Genomic DNA, 22,322 nt, shown 5'->3' with positions numbered 1-22,322 from the left:
CTAAGTAGCAGCTAAATGAACATTAGGCCTTGCAAGCTTCACAAAAATGCTGGAGAAACTCAGCGGGTGCAGCAGCATCTATGGCGCGAAGGAAATAGGCAACGTTTCAGGCCGAAACCCTTCTTCAGGCCTTGCAAGCTAGTTTGTATAACCAAAGTGAAAACTGCCTTTCCCATCCAAACACATTGTTCAAGAATTTCAGCTCAGTGGAACTTTTGGGATATAAAGAGAATGCTTGAAGAGAGGCTGAAAGCTTGATGCATCTGAAACCTTTAACACATACTCCAGGATGGACAAGAAACTGTTCAGTTATTAATAAGTCGAGCCAGAAGAAAATGTACCTCCAAATAAGGATTACTTGAAAATTTATCATTGACATTAGCTAATGAAAAGATGAATGAAATTGTGATTTTGAACAGACCAGTCTTTCAGATTAATAAGGTTTGAATTGCTGAACTACTCTGCACATGGGCCAATCTTGTCTGGCTATTTGGTATTGAGAAATGAAAATTAAATTTAAATTTCATTTTTACTCATTTATATGACCAAGCAATGGTCTCTTTGTCATTGAAAGAAATTTGGTATTATTTCTGGGAGCAGAAAGTTGATAACGATGGGAGTTATTCATGTTTTGGTGGGATAAAAATTGTTTGGGTGATGACACAAGAAACTGCAGTGTCTGGAATCTTGAGCAAAAAACAAACCAGTGGTGGAACTCAGCGGGTCAGGCAGCATCTCTGGAGTGAATGGACAGACAAACCTTTGAGTTGGTACCCTTCTTCAGACTGATTGGAGTAGAGGGGAGAAATGTAAGATCGTCACCCAAATATTAAATGTGGAGGATATGACAATCTCTCTGAGCAAAGGATGTTAGGTCAGATTGGTGATGCAAAATATAGAATCCATAAAACAGGAAATAGATAAACAAAAAGTGTTATGAGAAGAAAAAGACAATAAAAATGTGTGAGAAATCATAATTCTTTGACTGTAGTTCACTTACTTGTTCCTTTTTGCCACTAATTGTCAAGTTACTGATTGCCCAAGCAGCTTCTTTTTGAGTTCCAAAATCTCCCTGCAATGAAAAAGATGCAGTTCAACTTTCATTGCATCACAGTCAGAATACATCTTCAGTAACCGTTTCATACGATCAAATTCTCAACATTACAATAAATTGCAGAATTGATGAGGAGTTTTATTTTTTTTTAATGCTTCAACAAGGGAGCAGACAGATGGCCAAGTAGAAAATGAAAATGCTCTTTGTGGATTGCAAATAAGCCTACAAGGAAGCATGGCTTAATAGTTTATCCTCCCTTCCTCCCCTCACCCCCATTTAATTAGACTCATGCTATACTGACCAAACTCAGTCATAAACTAAAATGAACTACAACTGCATAAAATAAAGTATTTTGTAATGTTATACATGCACATTTGTGAACCATTTTCTTCCAAACTGCTTAAGCATCAGATATTGCTATTTTAGCTGCAGGCCACAGAATGTGACTGTATTTTCTCAGAGATCATATTTGCAGGCACAATCACGTTACAGAAGTACGGAACTATAAAAGGTTTCAGATTTTGGCCATAGGATTCTACATTTGCACAAGCTATAAAAAACATACTGAATAAATTAATTTGAACAGTTTTCTTATATGACCTATGGTTGTTTATTTAGCACAGTATAGGCCATCCTCAAGTTATGAAGTGGTTCTGTTTTTAGTTACTGTTTTAAGTTGACTTTGTCCACGTGAGAAAATGCACAAAATCACTCGATACTGTAGTGCCGACCTCCACAGTATTATATTGAATGGTGTCGATAAGAGGAAATTATCATCTCTGTACTCCACAATTTAAGATTTGTACTAGAAAAAAATCACGTGGTTAAAGTGCACATTGCCAGATTTTAATTAAGGGTATTTTTATACATTTTACTTTTACCATGTAGAATTTACAGCAGCATTCATACATAGTCCCCCCATTTCAGGGCACCATAATGTTTGGAACAAAGCAATGTTATGTAACTGAAAGTAGTCATGTTAAGTATTTGTTGCATATCATTTGCATGCAATGACTGCTTGAAGTCTGCAATTCATGGACATCACCAGTTGTTGGGTGTCTTCTCTGGTGATGCTCTGCCAGGCCTGTATTGCAGCCATCTTTAGCTTATGCTTGTTTTGGGGGCTAGTCCCCTTCAATTTTCTCTTCAGCATATAAAAATCATGCTCAATTGGGTTGAGATCGGGTGATTGACAGCCACTGAAGAATTGATCATTTTTTAGCTTTGAAAAACTCCTTTGTTGCTTTAGCAGTATGTTTGGGATCATTGTCTTGCTGTAGAATGAACCGCCGGCCAATGAGTTTTGAGGCATTTGTTTGAACTTGAGCAGATAGGATGTGTCTATACACTTCAGAATTCATTATGCTACTACCATCAGCAGTTGTATCATCAATGAAGATAAGTGAGCCAGTACCTTCAGCAGCCATACATGCCCAGGACATAACACCCCCACCATCGTGTTTCACAGATGAAATGGTATGCTTTGGGTCTTGGGTAGTTCCTTCTCTCCTCCATACTTTGCTCTTGCCATTACTATGATAGAAGTTAAATTTTGTCTCATCTGTCCACAAGATCTTTTTCCAGAACTATGGTTGCTCTGTAAAGTTCTTCTTGGCAAACTGTAACCCGGCCCTCCTATTTTTGCGGCTAACCAGTGGTTTGCATCTTGCAGTGTGGCCTCTGTATTTCTGTTCATGAAGTCTTCTGTGGACAGTGGTCATTGACAAATCCACACCTGACTCCTGAAGAGTGTTTCTGATCTGTCGGACAGGTGTTTGGGGGTGTTTCTTTATTATAGAGAGAAGTCTACTGTCATCAGCTGTGGAGGTCTTCTTTGGCCTGACAGTCCATTTGCGATTAGTAAGCTCACCAGTGCTGTCTTTCATCTTAATGATGTTCCAAGCAGTTGATTTTGGTAAGCCTAAGGTTTGGCTGCTGTCTCTAACAGTTTTATTCTTGTTTCTCAGTCTCATAATGGCTTCTTTTACTTTCATTGGCACAACTTTGGTCCTCAGGTTGATAAACAGCAATAAAAGTTTCTAAAGGTGAAGGAAACACTGGAGGAAAGACTACGTGCTGAGAGCTCTCTTATACATGCATTAAGGAGGCAATTAACCATACATGAGCAATTACAAACGCCTGTGAAGCCAGGTGTCCCAAACATCATGGTGCCCTGAAATGGGTGGACTATGTATAACCACAGCTGTAATTTCTACATGATGAAACCAAAATATATAAAAATACCCTTTAATAAAATCTGCCAATGTGCACTTTAACCACATGTGATTTTATAATTACAAATCTCAATTTTGGAGTACAGAGGCAAATAAATAAATGATGTGTCTTTGTCCCAAACATTATGGAGGGCACTGTGAGTGACACAGGTAGACGTGGTTGTGATGGTGGCCTTGATCAATAAGGACACTGAATACAGGAATTGACACGTCATGTTATAACTGTATAGGTCACTGATGAGATCATACATGGAATAATGTGTTCAGCTCTGATTACCCAGCCATGTCATTTAGCTGGAAAGGGTACAGAAAAGATTTACGAGGATTCATAACTGAGGGCTTGAGTTATAATGAGAATGGATAGCCTGCGACTTTTTCCTCTGGAAGTTGAGAGGTGATATTATAGAGGTATATAAAATGATTAGGGGCACGAGGAAGCAACCTTTTTCCAAGTGCAGGGGATCGTAAAATTATAGGGCATATATTTAAGGTGAGAGGGGAAAGATTTAAAAGGGACCCACAGTAATCTTTTCACATGGAGGGCACCAGATAGACATAACGAGTTGTCAGCGACGAGTACAAAAGACATTTGGACAGTTACATGGATAGAAATGGTTTAGAGGGATGTGTGCCAAATGCAGACAAATCAGACTAGTTTTGGTGGGACATCTTCATTGGCATGGGTGAATTGGATTGAAGGGCCTATTTCTATGCTGTATAAATATTAAAATAGTGTCTGATTATCCTAGAGAGTTACACTTTTGATTCTAATAATATTTATGAGATCTCCTTCCTATGTATTAAGCATCCATAAATTGGGTGTTATAAACTGGGGAGGGCCTATACATGAAAATAACCAGTTCTTTAATTCCTTTGCATTGTGAATTAAACATCACTGGTACTACAATTATTTCAATTTCAAATTGTGGCCTTTACATAGATTTTATTTCATATTTTTCCTTACCTTTGCCAGCTGATGAATAATCATGGGAATCAAACCAGCATCTATTACAGCTTGCACTTGCAACTGGTTTCCTGCTGTAATATTGGAGAGGAACCACACTGCTTCCTGCCGAAGACAATTCATACAAAACATCAACCATGGGCTCTTGCCACCAATAAGCCAATAACATTTTGCAGATTAGGTTGGTGCACACAAGTAACATAAGATTCAAAAGGTTTCCACGGATAGCTCTCAAACCACAATTAGTTCTAACAATTTCAGCTACTCTCTCAAAGGTTCTGGGCAGTTGGCACTGCATAGAATAAAATGCCAACCAACTGAGATGGAGCAGATGTCAGGTGGTGAGAAAGATGTAGGGTGGATATCAGATGGTCAAAGAAACATGGCCCTCTGCTGCTGTTTTACAAGCAAAACCAAATGTGTCCAGAAAGTACAAATATTCAACCACGACACCTCCATATTTGTAAACATTCAAGCAGATTTAATCCAACAAATTAAAAAAGCTCACTTTAGCTCACCATTACCAAGCCAAGGTTATGGCAGAAATATATTTATCAAACCGCAGAATCATATTTCATAATCACTAACTTTACCCAGACCCACCACACAGTCAACACAGGCCAATGATTGTTTTAAAATATATTCACTTTTCAGTAATTTTGATGGCAACCCAATACGTTATTGACAAAGTGTGGGTGAGCCATGCACTTGAATAAAATACTTTAGACAATAGACAATGGGTGCTGGAGTAGGCCATTTGGCCCTTCGAGCCAGCACCGTAATTCAATGTGATCATGGTTGATCATCCCCAATCGGTACCCCGTTCCTGCCTTCTCCCCATATCCCCTGGCTCCGCTATTTTTAAGAGCCCTCTCTAGCTCTCTCTTGAAAGCATCCAGAGAACCTGCCTCCACCGCCCTCTGTGGCAGAGAATTCTACAAACTCACCACTCTCTGTGAGAAAAAGTGTTTCCTCGTCTCCGTTCTAAATGGCTTACTCCTTATTCTTAAACTGTGGCCCCTGGTTCTGGACTCCCCCAACTTCGGGAACATGTTTCCTGCCTCTAGTGTGCCCAAGCCCTTAACAATCTTATATGTTTCAATAAGATCTCCTCTCATCCTTCTAAACTCCAGAGTGTACAAGTCCAGCTGCTCCATTCTCTCAGCATATAACAGTCCCGCCATCCCTGGAATTAACCTTGTAAATCTACGTTGTACTCCCTCAATAGCAAGAATGTCCTTCCTCAAATTAGGGGACCAAAACTGCACACAATATTCCAGGTGTGGTCTCATTAGGGCTCTGTACAACTGCAGAAGGACCTCTTTGCTCCTATATTCGATTCCTCTTGTTATAAAGGCTAACATGTCATTTGCTTTCTTCACTGCCTGCTGTACCTGCATGCTTACTTTCATAGACTGATATACAAGAACCCCCAGATCGCGTTGTACTTCCCCTTTTCCCAACTTGACGCCATTTAGGTAGTAATCTGCTTTCCTGTTTTTGCTACCAAAGTGGATAACCTCACATTTATCCACATTAAACTTCATCTGCCATGCATCTGCCTACGGATTTTTTTTAAATCCGTATTTTACAAAGCAAATCCGTGCACCCGTATTCTGATCGCATTTCCGTACAAAATACGGAAAATCCGTACTACTTGGCAGCTCTGCTCTTGGCAACTTTTTATTTTACCTTGTTGATCTTCTCTTTTGGATGGGTCAGGAGATTAGGAAAATGTGATAGAACATCACAGTTAAGAACAATTTGCGTCTGGTCATCTGTACCCGTCACTATGTTGCCGACTGCTCTCAAGGCGGCTGTCTGTATGTAAGAGGAAAAATAGATGTAACGACTTTTTTCCATATTTATTCCTAGTCATTTAAAATTACAAGCTTAATAATTACTGTTTTTACTATAATTAAAAACAATTATTATTCATATTTTAGGTTTAGGTTTTATTATTGCCATAGTGCCGTGGTATTGTGTAAAGCTTTTGTTTGTGTGTTATCCAATCAAATCAGATAAAATGACACACAAATACAATCAAGCCAAACATAAGTACAATAGGTAGGGCAAAGAGAAAGATAAGGAGAGCAGAATATGGTTAATATTGTAACAGTTCCAGAGACAAAGTCTCATGTCCACCTAGAGCCAAGTCGGTTGGATAATCAGATTGTACTCTCGTTCATGTAGGAAGCGTTCAGAAGCCTGATAACAGAGGTGAAGATGCTGTTCCTGAGACCGGGGATGTGTGCTTTCAACATTCTATTATTATGGTTACTTCATCATTATTACAGTGCCCTCCATTATGCTTGGGACAAAGACCCATCATTTATTTATTTGCATCTATACTCCATAATTTGAGATTTTTAATAGAAAAAATCACGTGTGGTTAAAGTGCACATTGTCAGATGTTAATAAAGGCCATTTTTATACATTTTGGATTCACCATGTAGAAATTACAGCAGTGTTTATACATAGTCCCCCCATTTCAGGGCACCATAACGTTTGGGACACAGCAATGTCACGTAAATGTAATTAGTCAGGTTTAGTGTTTTGTTGCATTTCCTTTGCAATCAATGATTGTTTGATGTCTGCTATTCATAGATATCACCAGTTGCTGGATGTCTTCTCTGGTGATGCTCTGCCAGGCCTGTATTGCAGCAGCTTATGCTTGTTTTGGGGGCTAGTCCCATCCAGTTTTCTCATCAGCATATAAAAAGCATGCTCAATTGGGTTCAGATCGGGTGATTGCCTTGGCCACTCAAGAGTGGACCATTTTTTTTATTTGAAATATGTTTGGGATCACTGTCTTGCTGTAGAATGAACCTCCGGCCAATGAGTTTTGAGTCATTTGTTTGAACTTGAGCAGATAGGTTGTGTCTGTACACTTTAGAATTCATTATGCTACTACCATCAGCAGTTGTATCAACAATGAAGATAAGTGAAACATAGAAACATAGAAATTAGGTGCAGGAGTAGGCGATTCGGCGATTCGGCCCTTCGAGCCTGCACCGCCACCATCCCTCAATATGATCACCCTCTGTGGCTGATTCAATTAATTGTCAACTCAGCGAAATGCCCGCATACCTGCGACATTCTCTCCATACCCCCTGATCCCCTTAGCCACAAGGGCCACATCTAACTCCCTCTTAAATATAGCCAATGAACTGGCCTCAACTACCCTCTGTGGCAGAGGATTCCAGAGATTCACCACTCTCTGCGTGAAAAAATTTCTTCTCATCTCGGTTTTAAAGGATTTCCCCCTTATCCTTAAGCTGTGACCCCTTGTCCTGGACTTCCCTAACATTGGAAACAATCTTCCTGCATCTAGCCTGTCCAACCCCTTAAGAATTTTGTAAGTTTCTATAAGATCCCCTCTCAATCTCCTAAATTCTAGAGAGTATAAACCAAGTCTATCCAGTCTTTCTTCATAAGACAGTCCTGACATCCCAGGAATCAGTCTGGTGAACCGTCTCTGCACTCCCTCTATGGCAATAATGTCCTTCCTCAGAACCAGTACCTTCAGCAGCCAAACATGCCCAGGCCATAGCACCCCCACCACTGTGTTTCACAGATGAGGTGGTATGCTTTGGATCTTGGGCAGTTCTTTCTCTCCTCCATACTTTGCTTTTGCCATCACTCTGATATGTTAATCTTTGCCTCATCTGTCCACAAGACCTTTTCCCAGAAATGTGGTTGGTCTGTTAAGTACTTCTTGGCAAAAACAGTAACCCGGCCATCCTATTTTTGCTGTTAACCAGTGGTTTGCATCTTGCAGTGTAGCCTCTGTATTTCTGTTCATGAAGTCTTCTGCGAACAGTGGTCATTGACAAATCCACAGCCTACTCCTGAAGAGTGTTTCTGATCTGTCAGACAGGTGTTTGGGGATTTTTCTTTATTATAGAGAGAATTCTTCTGTCATCAGCTGCGGAGGTCTTCCTTGGCCTGCCAGTCTCTTTGCGATTAGTAAGCTCACCAGTGCTCTCTTTCTTCTTAATAATGTTCCAAATAGTTGATTTTGGTAAGCCTAAGGTTTGGCCGAAGTCTCTAACAGGTTTATTCTTGTTTCTCTGTCCTCATGTTGATAATCAGCAATAAAAGTTTCCAAAGGTGATGGAAAGACTGGAGGAAAGACTAGGTGCTGAGCACTCTCTTATACCTGCATTAAGGAGGCAATTAAACACACCTGAGCAATTACAAACGCTAGTGAAGCCATGTATCCCAAACATGATGGTGCCCTGAAATGGGCGGACTATGTATAAACACTGCTGTAATTTCTTCGTGGTGAAACCAAAATGTATAAAAATGCCCTTTAATAAAATCTGATAATGTGCACTTTAACCACATTTGATTTTTTCTATTATGAATCTCAAGCTGTGGAGTACAGAGGCAAATAAATAAATGTGTCTGTCTCAAACGTTATGGAGGGCACTGTATTACCACCACACAACATTTCTCTATGCAGAATAACTAGGATCGTGATCATAAAACAAAGTGCCGCTGTTCTGTCATCCTTTCGCATCAGTAAAACTTACTAAAGTCCATAGTATTGAACACTCGACCAAGATCTGAAATAAGTACCTATAAGTACACAGTAGCTATAATAACCGAAAATAGACGAGGAAAATGCCTTACAATAAAATAAAAAGTTGCGTTCATAGTAGTCAAAAAAGTTCTGGCCAAGCTTATTTTGACTTTTAGTGTTCATTTGGACAGTGGAACATTTTTTAACGTTTTCTCACCTGAACCTTGACCTCTTGATGACTCAGAAGTGGAACAAGGAAAGGCACCACACCCGACTCAATCACCATCTGTATTTGTTCATTACCTCCATCTGTCAGGTAGGACAAAGCCCAGACGGTATCCACAAGTATCTTGAATATATTAAAATAAATAATTAGAACCCGTCAAAATCAAAATAGGTTAACACCTTCAATAGAGAAACAATTCAAATATCATTTCAGTCACCAATATATCAAACTGGTAATGTATTAGCAACTTCTCTACTAAGAATGATTTCAATACAGAACTTGTTACCACACTTCATTTTAAATGAATGGTTTAGATGCATGTAAGAGGATGCTAAGTACAGACCGAAAAAAATATGTAGGATGTGTTTATATGAGATGAATAAGTAAGAAGGGTCTTGCATAGATCATAAACCAGAGTAGTCATTAGGTAAATGGCACACTGCTGTGTTTCAAATACAATGTAGCACAGCATGATGTGCATTCAATGGGCTACTATTGTACAATATCTATAAAATAAACTAAATGACAGCAAATTCATGAATGTAGCCATTAACTCAGTTCCACCACAAAATATAGCATGTAGCAAAAATAGGAAAACACACTTCTAGTTCGCATAAGGGCAACGATTAAAGACCCAGCCAGTAGCAAGTTGGTTGGACAACCAAAGTTCTCCTAATTGACAAAGTAAAGATGTTCCATTCGTTATTGCAGTTTTCAAAGGATAAAAAGACCTGATCTCCTGTTATTCTAGATGCAAAATTCCACATAAAGCAGAAGGGCTGCTCAAAAATTAAATAATAGTGTTATGAATAAGCATTTGTTAATAGCAACAGGAGTGACTAGCCTACAAATTTGCTGCAGAGAATGAAGTGATAATCATGAACAGTGAGCCTCAGCATACATCCCCCTCCATAATGTTGGGGACAAAGACCCATCATTTATTTATTTGCTTCTGTACTTACTCCACAATTTGAGATTTTTAATAGAAAAAAAATCACATGTGGTCAAAGTGCACATTGTACTCCCTCTATACTAATAACTGCATAGCCGGTCATAGTACGAACTCCATCATCAAGTTCGCTGACGACACCACTGTCATGGGACGTATCACTGATGGGGATGAGTCAGAGTATAGAAGAGAGATTGAGCAACTGTCCATATGATGCCAGCACAATAACCTGGCCCTCAACACCAACAAAACCAAGGAACTGCTTGTGGACTTTGGAAGGTGTAGGATGGGTACCCACAGTTCCGCTTGATTTGGCAACTTGAGTGCCCTGGAGAGGAAGAGACTACAAAAAGTAGTAAACACTGCCCAGTCCATCATCGGCTCTGACCTTCCTTCCATCTAGGAGATTTATCGAAGTCGCTGCCTCAAAAAGGCTGGCAGTATCATCAAAGACCCACACCATCCTGGCCCCACACTCATCTCCCTGCTACCTTCAGATAGAAGGTACAGGAGCCTGAAGACTGCAACAACCAGGTTCAGGAATAGCTACTTCCCCACAGCCAGCAGGCTATTAAACCTGGCTCGGACCAAACTTTGAACATTAATAACCCATTATCTGTCAATTTGCACTATATCAGTTTATTTATTCATGTGTTTTGTAGTCAATGCCTATTATGTTCTGTGTGCTGAAGCAAAGCAAGAGTTTCATTGTCCTATCAGGGACACATTGTCAGATGTTAATAAAGGCCATTTTTCTACATTTTGGTTTCACCATGTAGAAATTAGTGCAATGTTTATAAATAGTCCCTCCATTTCAGGGCACCATAATGTTTGCGACACAGCAATGTCTTGTAAATGAAAGTAGTCATGTTTAGTATTTTGTTGCATATCATTTGCACGCAATGACTGCTTGAAGTCTGCGATCCATAGACATCACCAGTTGCTGGGTGTCTTCTCTGGTGATGCTCCGCCAGGCCTGTATTGCAGCCATCTTTAGCTTATGCTTCTTTTGGGGGCTAGTTCCCTTCAGTTTTCTCTTCGGCATATAAAAGGCATGCTCAATTGGGTTCAGTTCGGGTGATTGGCGGCCACTCAAGAATTGACCATTTTTTAGCTTCGAAAAACTCCTTTGTTGCTTTAGCAGTATGTTTGGGTTCATTGTCTTGCTGTAGAATGAACTGCCGGAAAAATGAGTTTTGAGGCATTTGTTTTAACCTGAGCAGATAGGATGTGTCTATACACTTCAGAATTCATTATGCTACTACTATCAGCAGTTGTATCATTAATGACGATAAGCGAGCCTGTACCTACAGCAGCAATACATGCACAGGCCATAACACCCCCACCACCATGTTTCACAGATGAGTTTGAGTTCAAGTTCAAGTGAGTTTATTGTCATGTGTCCCTGATAGAACAATGAAATTCTTTCTTTGCTTCAGCACACAGAACATAGTAGGTATTTACTACAAAACAGATCAATGTGTCCATATACCGTAATATAAATATATACACACATGAATAAATAAACTGATAAAGTGCAAATAACAGATAATTGGTCATTAATAATCAAAGTTTTGTCCGATTCAGGTTTAATAGCCTGATGGCTGTGGGGAAGTAGCTATTCCTGAACCTGGTTGTTTCAGTCTTCAGGCTCCAGTACCTTCTACCTGAAGGTAGCAGGGAGTTGAGTGTGTGGCCAGGATGTTATGGGTCTTTGATGATACTGCCAGCCTTTTTGAGGCAGCCACTGCGATAAATCCCCTCGATGGAAGGAAGGTCAGAGCCGATGATGAACTGGGCAGTGTTTACTACTTTTTGTAGTCTTTTCCTTTCCAGGGCGCTCAAGTTTCCGAACCAAGCTACGCTGCAACCGGTCAGCATGCTCTCTATTGTGCACCTGCAGAAGTTAGAGAAAGTCCTCCTTGACAAACCGACTCTCCGTAGTCTTCGGGCCAGTAAGTAACTTTCAAGCTGCAATCATATTTTTAAGGACATGTTAACCCATGTGAGTTTTCGGTTACATATAACCATTTAGTTCACTGATGACACAGTTCAATGGTTGCACTGTTCAGTTATTTCAAAGTTGATATTTAGTCTTCATAGCCATATTTTTTGGGGACTATTTAGATAAGTCAAAATGTTATTATAAAGGTACTTAAATGTATTTTTTAGTACATAATACTGGAGAAACAGTTTAATATTAGACAGGAAGATTCGATTTGTAAAATGTTTGTTTGGAAGAGCTTGCTGCTTCTTTCTATAGCAGCTTTCTTGGGTGGGGAGGGGGGTTATGTCACTGCCAGTAACATTTTAGCAATTTATATAGACACATCATTACACACTAGTCATATCCGTTGCTCAGACAATGGCCGTCTCTTGTCAGGTTGGGTGGGGCAGGGGTTCCACTCTTCCTATCATGCTAAAGCCAGAGGAGTTTCAATCCTTATCAGCCAGAACATTTCCTTTGAGCCAGATAATGTGATCTCTGACAAGTTTGGTCAGTATGTAATTGTGACTGGAAAATTATACAATACACTGGTAGTATTTGTCGACGTGTATGTCCCGAATGTAGACGATGTAGGTTTTTTCGAACGGTTATTTTCATTACTTCCAGACATAAAGACATACTCTCTTATACTCGGTGATGATTTCAATTGTTGATTAGATCATCTTTTAGACCGATCCTCTACTAACCCCAGTACAGTAAGTAAATCAGCTTGTTTCATCCAAGCCTTTCTATCCCAGTACAGTGTCTGCGATGTGTGGCACTCTTTACATCCACAAGATAAGGAATACTCATTTTTCTTACATGTCCATCATACGTATTCTAGAATTGACTATTTATTTCTTGATAACCAACTTGTACCCCTGGTTCATTCCTGTGACTATGAGAGTATTGTCATTTCTGACCATGCCCCTATTGCTCTGGCCTTGTCCCTTCCAGATCTCCCTCAAAAGAGTAGGCAGTGGCGATTCAATTCAACTTTCCTCTCGGATGATAAGTTTGTACAGTTTATGGAAAGAGAGATAGCCTTTTTTTCCCCCACTAATATATCCCCTGAAATCTCTAGCCTGATCATATGGGATGCCCTTAAGGCTTACCTTAGGGGGCAGATCATATCTTACACTGCTCAAATGAAGCGGAAATCCAATAAAGAGCGTTTAACTCTTGCTCATCAAATTGGAGAAATTGACAAGCAATATGCGCAAACTGAAAATCCAACTCTATATAAAAGACGATTGGAACTCAAAACCAAATTTGACCGACTCACTACTCACTCAATTGAACACATACTTTCAAAAAATAAAGCCATGTTTATACATATGGAGATAAAACTGACAAATTACTTGCAAATCAACTTAAAGGTGCTAAAGCGAGACAGAATATTTCTAAAATTCGCATGCTTAATGGCCAGTTCACTTCGGATCACTTGCAAATTAATGACGCTTTCAGAGACTTATTCCCAGCTTTATACTTCAAATCTCAACCGAATCATAAGGTAATTCATGACTTTCTGAGCAGTCTAAATATTCCCAAACTCTCATTAGATTTTTGAACCCAAATCACAGGCAGAAATAGCTTCAGCCATTTCCTCAATGCTATCAGGCAAATGTCCGGGCCCTGACGACTTCCCCGCAGAGTTTTTATTTTAAAGTTCTCTCTGCTCCTTTCCCCACACTTGTGTTCCGTTCTATCTGAATCCTACAGACAAGGTTCTCTTCCTCCTTCCTTTGCCGAAGCCTGTACTACTCTTATCGCCAAAAAAGGTAAAGATCCAACCGAATACGCCTCCTACAGACCAGTCTCCCTTCTAAACACGGATGCTAACATTTTAGCTAAGGTTCTAGCTCGTAGGCTAGAGAATGTCCTCCCTACTGTTATATCTGAGGACCAAACCGGCTTTGTTAATAGCAGACATTCCTTCTTTAACATACGTCAATTATTAGATATTGTCTACTCTGCTTCTGAGGATGTCCCTGTGTGTCGTATCTATTGATGCAGAAAAAGCATTTGATCGCGTTGAGTGGGTCTATCTTTGGGCTGTTCTGGACAAATTTGGTTTTGGAACAAACTTTATTTCATGGATCAGGTTACTATACTCTCATCCCACAGCCTCAGTTTGGACTAATTCCCAGTTGTCCAAGTCGTTCGACATGCATCGTGGAACCCACCAGGGGGGTCCTCTGAGCCCCATGCTTTTTGACTTAGCCATCGAACCACTTGCCATGGCCTTTCGCAGCTGTAAGGACATAGCCGGTATTTGGAGGGCAGTACACAGCATAAGGTCTCACTATATGCTGACGACCTTTTGCTTTTTGTCTTAAACCCAGGCACCTCTCTGCATTCTGCTATGTCACTGCTCAATAATTTTGGGCAATTTTCAGATTATGATAAATCTTGGAAAAAGCGAACTGTTTCCCATTAATTATGAAGTACAACCCTCAGATCTTACCAACTTGCCATTCAAAATTGAAAAAAATAAGCTCTTATACTTGGGCATTTCAGTTACGAGGAAATATAAGGATCTTTTCAAAGAGAATTTTATCATTCAGTTAAACCAGATCAAACAGACGCTAACACAGTGGTCACCCCTGTCAATGTCACTTGTCGGCCGGATAAATTCAATCAAAATTACCATTTTGCCAAAATTTTTGTGCCTTTTTCAGGCCTTACCGGTTTTTATCCCCAGGTCCTTCTTTGACCATCTTGACTCAGTTATTTCCTCCTATATATGGAGAGGCAATCGACCTCGTCTTAATAAGGCCCACCTTCAAAAAACCAAGGCTGCTGGTGGCCTGGCTCTCCCAAACTTTCGCTTTTATTATTCGGCTGCTAATCTGCGCTGCCTTGCATTTTGGTCGTTCTTTCACAGCCAGCCCGATTGCCCTGCCTGGGTAGCCATGGAATTACATACAGATGATAATATGTCCATACCTGCACTACTTGGTTCCTCACTTCCACTCCCCTCAATTAAATCTGTAAAAAATCCAGTGGTTAAACACTCTTTGAGGATATGGGTTCAATTCAGGAAATGTTTTGGGTTGCATAACTTTTCTCTACTGAGCCCTATTGCATCAAACCACCTTTTAAACCCATCAACTCAGGACCATGTCCTTTAAAGAATGGCATAGGAAGGGTATTGTGCGCTTCAAGGGCCTGTTTATGGGTAACACTGTAGCATAATTTGAACAATTAAGCACCAAATTCAATCTTCCAAAGTCAGATTTTTTCCGATACCTGCAAACAAGACATTATGTGTTCTATAAACTGCCCAGATCTTCTATACCGACAGACACAACCCTTGTTGATACAGTTCTTTCTTTAAACCCATCTCAGAATAGACTTGTCTCAGCATTACATGGCAGGATGTTGGATCTATGGCGCGCCCCCCCTGGACAATCTCAAGGCAGCATGGGAGGAAGACTTGGGCTTCTCTCTCTCGGAAGATACTTGGAGTTCCATTTTTAAATTGGTTAATTCCACCTCTCTATTTGCTCGTCACTGCCTGATCCAATTCAAAGTGGTACATAGGGCTCATATCTCAAAAGCCAAATTATCTACTATTTACCCTGAGGTTAGTCCACTGTGTTAAATGTAAAATTTCTGAAGCCTCTCTTATCCATATGTATTGGTCATGCCCCAGCCTTAACAAGTTCTGGCTAGAGGTCTTTCATACATTATCCCAGGTGTTAAACATCAAATTGGAACCAAAGCCACTAATCGCTCACTGGTGAGGTGGTTAGATTAACTGCAGATAAACGCTGCACTATATCTTTTGCTTCTCTTCTGGCTCGGCAAACAATCCTGCTTAGGTGGACGGATCCTACCCCGCCCACTCATACACAATGGCTGACAGATATCACGTCCTGCTTAAAGCTCAAGAAAATCAGGTACTCACTTCAACATTCAAAGGGAAGGTTTCAGAAAGCGTGGGGACCTTTTTTAAATGCATTCCAGGCTTTGTAAATGCTTGATCATCAAGTACAGTTTAATAGCTTAACAGCCTACCCATTCACTTATCGTGGATTATTGTTGTGACAGGCCGATATTTGCATATGCCCACTGGCAGTGACTGGGGAGGAATTATTTTTGGTATCTCGTTTTTATTTTATTGTTGTTGTCTTGTTATATGTTGGCATAAGTTTTTTATTTATTATTTTCGTACACTCTGTCTGCAACAAATGGACAACTTTGCACTTTGTTATGTCTTGAAAACTAAATAAAAAAGATTTTGATAAAAATTTTAAAAAAGTTAGATTTAGCTCTTAAGGCTAAAGGAATCAAGTGATATGGGGAAACAGCAGGAACGGGGTACTGATTTTAGATGATTACCCATGATCATATTAAATGGCGGTGCTGGCTCGAAGGGCCGAAGGGCCTCATCCTACATCTATTTTTCTATGTAATCATTTGTATAAAAATTTTAAAAACGTAGCTCCAGCACAGATTACTGTGGCATGTAAATCATTACATTTTACTAACCAGAAAAATGCGAATTCTCCTGCCCAACGAGTTTAAACCCTCCAAAACAACATGAGGAAACTTGCCAATAAGCACACTGCTCCTGATGCGATTTAACCCACCTTTCCCTAAAAGCCGCATTCCCCTCAGAAATAACTACAAAGGCACAGAAATCTAAAGCCCTCCTTCCTGCACTATATTTCTAGCTATGCATACATCTGCAAGATTCTTCTAGCTTAGTAGTAACTAACATGTGGCTGCAAAAGTAATATTATATTTATAATAAAAGTTTTTTTCCTAAAAATCTACCTGGAGGATCACCTCCCATTTTCGAGCCAGTGGATGTGATGCATCTGCACTTTCAAAAAGCCTGCTTTTGCTATGGTTATGAATCACAATCTCTGTTCACCTTTCCCCTTAAAATAATTCTGCTATCTTGGAACAATGTCATTTCTGCAGCCACAGATACTGGATTAACTATAGAATTATCTATTACTGTTGCTTCTTGATCTTCCTGCTCCCTTCCTGTACAACTGTGCTAGCTGTAGAGCAAGACAACACATATTTGCTCCATCATTGCTCCAAACCTAATGATGGCCAGAGAGCAAGATGCCCTTGCTCTCAAACTACCAGTCTTTTTTCCACAACTATCAATCCATCCCGTCTCTACCTGCTGTTGAATCGTGAGACTACCTGCTGAATAGTCTTATCCACAAATCATTTGAGCGTTACTGATGAAACGCAGCAACACCAGTTGTAGCTCAAACTCTGAAAGCCTGAGTTTGAGCTCAGTTCATGATACTTCCTACAAATGTAGATGTTCAGGCCACTTGATGCAATTTGGAATTCCCTCCTGATACAAAATATGCATTCGCAGATCAAAGGTCTCGTGTTCAAATGTCATGAAACAATGAGGAGTCAAATTGCATGTAAAATCCTGCTTGTATTAAAATTAATCAAATCTGAGAATACATGTTCCCAAAAGACTGAAAATTTACCCTGTCGCATCTTTGTATCACTTACATTAATGTCTGTGTGGTATATCAACACACATAATGCCGGTAGAATCTGTAGGGAAAAAGGAACGATACATTAGATGTTTTACTTCTTAGACTAAATTAAACAGCATAAAATTAACCTGTGCAACATCAGTTACAACATGTATAAGCAGAATTAGTCATATTGTATCTCTTTGGAAACATTTCCTAAGGTTTTACACAATTGGACATTTTTCAGAGAGTTGACATTTTAGTTGAACAAATAACCAATAAATAATTTGTGATCAATGCCAAAAATGATATATTTAACCAAGGTGGGAAGGCAAGAGATGAAAAGGCAGCAAATAATAGATGCTAGGATTGTTTAAATGACATGTATTTAGAAGGAGTTGAAGGAAGATTAAAAGAAAGGCTTGGGCGGAGGGGAGGTTTGAGGGAAAGTACTTCGGAAGGGAAATTCAAAGGGTGTGAATTGGGGAACCACAGACCGGAGTGGGAGGGGGAATCCAAGAGGTTAAGGAGGGAACACAACATCTGGGATGGTATTGGAGATTTTGAAGATGGTGGTGCGGGTATGGAAGGGGGGATTTGAGGTGAGGGCTGGCGGAACAAGAGGTGGGGAATGAATGAGGCCGCAGAAAGCTGGTGGGGGGGAATCATCTCAGGGTATAGGAGCAGGGTTGGGACCAACCTGCAGGTGTGAGCAGGTGGTAAGGGGGGGGGGGGGGGGGTGCGGGGAAACATACAGAGGGTGCGGAGATAACTTGAAAGCACTGGGATGAGGGATAAGGTCATGAGAGCACTGGGGGGCCCCCAAGACACTGGGGAGCCTTATGGCCATAGGAACATGGGTGGTCCACAAGGCCTCCGTGAAGAGACTCTGAAGGAGGGAGTTCGCGGCGTGGTGAGGGCTTCAGCTGGTTAGATGGCAGCGGCCTGCAGAATTTACAATACACTGAAACACCCTAACTTGGAAAATGGGAAGTCATCAAAGAGGAATAACTAAATAACAATGGGGTTTCAGTAACAGGTGGCATCAGGCACAAATGCAATTGTTGGATGTTACAAAGGTAGAAGCTTTTGATTAATGTGGTAGTGGACAAGGCAGTTGAATCAGAGGCCTTGAAAGGAGAAGGGGAGATTTGTCTATGTTGGCAAAAAATTGCAACAATGGTACTTCTGCTGATAGTTACAGAGTTATATCTGTCCATCAACTCTTTACATACATGCTGATAAACTGAGATATTATTTCCAGTTATCAACGAAAATGGGATTTGGATGGTTTTATTAGTAAATGCAACAATTTTCAGTATATGAAAACAAATATTAAAATAACACAGGTCAAGTAGATATTCAGTGGTTTAGCAATAAGGCAGCATTCTCGCAAAATAATTGCATTTGAATTGATAACCACAGCTCGCCATGTCACGATGCCAGAAAATACCTGCAGTAGATTTTGAGAATATCACCAGGAAATCCTTGCCCCGATCTCCCCCGATCTATCTATTGGCTGCAAATACTTTTGTCCATCAACTTTCCCTGGAATGTACGCTACACTGTCCTTGTGGAGATATCCACCATTACATTGTGTGGGGGCAGGTGATCACATACTGAATGAGATTGATGCACACGAGATATAGCATTTCAAGCCAGGACACCTATAAAACTCTAAAGGCCATTGCCAGTAGCAATCCATCACAATCTGTAAATCCTTAGCCCAGCATTCCCCTCACTAGTATCACCATCAAAGCCATAAAGAACAACAGAAGATAACCAAAAAGACAATACGTGGAGAAAAGATGAGGTACAAAGGTAAGCTAGCCAATAATATAAAGCAGGATAGTAAAAGCTTCTTTAGGTATGTGAAGAGGAAAAAATTAGTTAAGACCAAAGTTGTACCCTTGAAGACCGAAAAAGTGAATTTATTATGGGGAACAAGGAAATGGCAGATGAGTTGAACAGGTACTTTGGATCCGTCTTCACTAACGAGGACACAAACAATCTTCCTGATATAGTAGTGGCCAGAGGATCTGGGGTGACGGAGGAACTGAAGGAAATCCACATTAGGCAGGAAATGGTGTTGGATAGACTGATGGGACTGAAGGCTGATAAATCCCCAAGGCCTGGTGGTCTGCATCCCAGGGTACTTAACGAAGTGGCTCTAGAAATCGTGGATGCATTGGTGATAATTTTCCAATGTTCTATTGACTCAGGATCAGTTCCTGTGGATTGGAGGGTAGCTAATGTTATCCCACTTTTTAAGAAAGGCAGGAGAGAGAAAACAGGGAATTATAGACCAGTTAGCCTGACATCGGTGGTGGGGAAGATGCTGGAGTCAATTATAAAAGATGAGATAGCCAAACATTTGGTTAGCAATAACAGGATCAGTCCGAGTCAGCATGGATTTACGAAGGGGAAATCATGCTTGACTAATCTGGAATTTTTTGAAGATGTAACTAGGAAAATGGACAAGGGAGAGCCGGTGGCTGTAGTGTACCTGGACTTTCAGAAAGCATTTGATAAGGTCCCACATAGGAGATTAGTGGGCAAAATTAGGGCACATGGCATTGGGGGTGGAGTGCTGACATGGATAGAGAAGTGGTTGGCAGGCAGGAAACAAAGAGTAGGGATTAACGGGTCCCTTTCAGAATGGCAGGCAGTGACTAGTGGGGTACCGCAAGGCTCGGTGCTGGGACCGCAGCTATTTACAATATACATCAATGATTTGGATGAAGGGATTCAAAGTAACATTAGCAAATTTGCAGATGACACAAAGCTGGGTGGCAGTGTGAATGAGAGTGCAGGGTGACTTGGACAGGTTGGGGGAGTGGGCATGGCAGATGAAGTTTAATGCAGATAAATGTGAGGTTATCCACTTTGTTAGCAAAAACAGGAAGGCAGATTACTATCTACATGGCATCAAGTTGGGAAAAGGGGAAGTACAACGGGATCTGGGGGTCCTTGTACATCAGTCTATGAAAGTAAGCATGCAGGTACAGCAGGCAGTGAAGAAAGTCAATGGCATGTTGGCCTTTATAACAAGAGGATTCGAATATCGAAGAAAAGATGTCCTTCTGCAGTTGTACAGAGCCCCAGTGAGACCACACCTGGAGTATTGTGTACAGTTTTGGTCCCCTAATTTGAGGAAGGACATTCTTGCTATTGAGGGAGTGCAGCGTAGGTTTACACGGTTAATTCCCGGGATGGCGGGACTGTCATATGCTGAGAGAATGGAGCAGCTGGGCTTGAACACTGGAGTTTAGAAGGATGAGAGGGAATCTCATTGAAACATATAAGATTGTTAAGGGTTTGGACACGCTAGAGGCAGGAAACATGTTCCCGATGTTGGTGGAGTCCAGAACCAGGGGCCACAGTTTAAGAATAAGGAGTAAGCCATTTAAAATGGGACGAGGAATCACTTTTTCTCACAGAGAGTGGTGAGTCTGTGGAAATTCTCTGCCTCAGAGGGCAGTGGAGGCGGGTTCTCTGGATGCTTTCAAGAGAGAGCTAGATAGGGCTCTTAAAAATAGCGGAATCAGGGATATGGGGAGAAGGCAGGAACGGGGTACTGATTGGGGATGATCAGCCATGATCACTTTGAATGGCGGTGCTGGCTCGAAGGGCCGAATGGCCTACTTCTGCACCTATTATCTATAAAGCCGGGTACAAGCTTAGATCAATTAAAAGTGTAAATGTGCATGCCAGAGGACAACCCAAAAATGGCAACATAAGATAACCTGCATGAGATACAGAAATAACACGCTATAGAGCTAGGGAATTCCCTAGCGTTCTGCTGTCTTGGCACAGCCAGTTGTAACAGTTTAGGCCCGGTGAATATTTATCCAACAAAAAGGAAGGAGGATCCATGAATATCACCATCATCGAGTGCAAAAGGCAAAACTGAAGTGTTTACAACCATCCCCAGCCAAAATAGAAACACAGCGTATGTTTTAAAATGATCACAAAGCAAATAATTTTGGTGTTCAGAGGGACCCGAGTGCCCTTGGAAACTAATCACTTAGTTAATATGCAGGTACAAATAACAATTGGGAATTATGTGTTGACCTCCAATATAAGAGGTCAAGCATAGACATGTCTGGCTCTTGTTATATAATGCCCTGGTGAGACCGTATCTGCAACACTGCACAGGATCGGTCCTCGGTACGCAAACTTGCAACACAGTGCATACACCAGTGAATCTTGGGATAATGGGTTTGTCAACAGGCAGAGTCGATGTATTGGTCAGCTTCAGAAGAATGAGAGATGATCTCATTACAACAAACAATATCCTCAATGTTGTGACAGAGTAGATGAGTCAATAACATTCCACAGATCGGGAATTCCAGAATTAAAAATCGGCCTCGATTATTCAGGATGGAGATGAGATGAAGTTTCGTCATCGAGAATTTAGAATTTGCTACACAGCCTGTTTTGAAGCTCAGTTGCTAAGTATATGCGAGACAACTTATTAGATTTTTAAGTAATGAAGATATAGGATTAGTACAGGAAAATAGCAGCAAGATAGAAAAAAATAATCAGCAACATTGGACAGAAAGATCTGCCACCAAAAGGCCTCCTCCAACTTCTATATCTTAGATTATGTATCAAACAGATGACATCTCAAACTCTTTCTGAGGCCTCGCTATCACAAATGTAAATCTTCAGCTAATCAGAGTTATTTTGCCTGATTTTCAAGAAATGACTCAGTGTTGCATTAAGCAAAGACTAAGAGCATAAGAAAAATAAGGGTTGTTCTTTCGGCAAAGACTAATAGCAGCTGGAATACTGAAGAGTATTAATTCAAAACTTCTGCAGAGTGATTCACCTCAAACTCTCCAAAGCCTTCCACTATCTCAAGGTAGGTGTCAGGAGTATGACTGGATTACACTTGCCTGGATATGTAAAT

At 40.6% G+C, this 22,322-nt stretch overlaps 1 protein-coding gene across 1 annotated transcript in view; it reads right to left on the bottom strand.

Annotated features, from left to right (window-relative positions):
- Nucleotides 1–22,322, bottom strand: part of kpna3 (karyopherin alpha 3 (importin alpha 4)) — an 88,447-nt gene that overhangs the window by 14,410 nt on the left and 51,715 nt on the right. The window contains exons 10-14 of the mRNA XM_055644867.1: nucleotides 17,442–17,486; nucleotides 8,998–9,129; nucleotides 5,945–6,073; nucleotides 4,253–4,357; nucleotides 1,001–1,072 (exon numbers count right to left, since the gene is read on the bottom strand). Of these exons, the coding sequence (XP_055500842.1) occupies nucleotides 1,001–1,072; nucleotides 4,253–4,357; nucleotides 5,945–6,073; nucleotides 8,998–9,129; nucleotides 17,442–17,486 (483 nt within the window). The remainder of the gene's footprint in view (nucleotides 1–1,000; nucleotides 1,073–4,252; nucleotides 4,358–5,944; nucleotides 6,074–8,997; nucleotides 9,130–17,441; nucleotides 17,487–22,322) is intronic.

This window comes from Leucoraja erinacea, chromosome 13 (genome assembly GCF_028641065.1).
Source record: "Leucoraja erinacea ecotype New England chromosome 13, Leri_hhj_1, whole genome shotgun sequence".
Lineage (NCBI taxonomy): Eukaryota > Metazoa > Chordata > Chondrichthyes > Rajiformes > Rajidae > Leucoraja > Leucoraja erinaceus.
The sequence above is the reverse complement of the archived record's forward strand: the minus strand, read 5'-3'. Positions and strand labels throughout refer to the sequence as shown.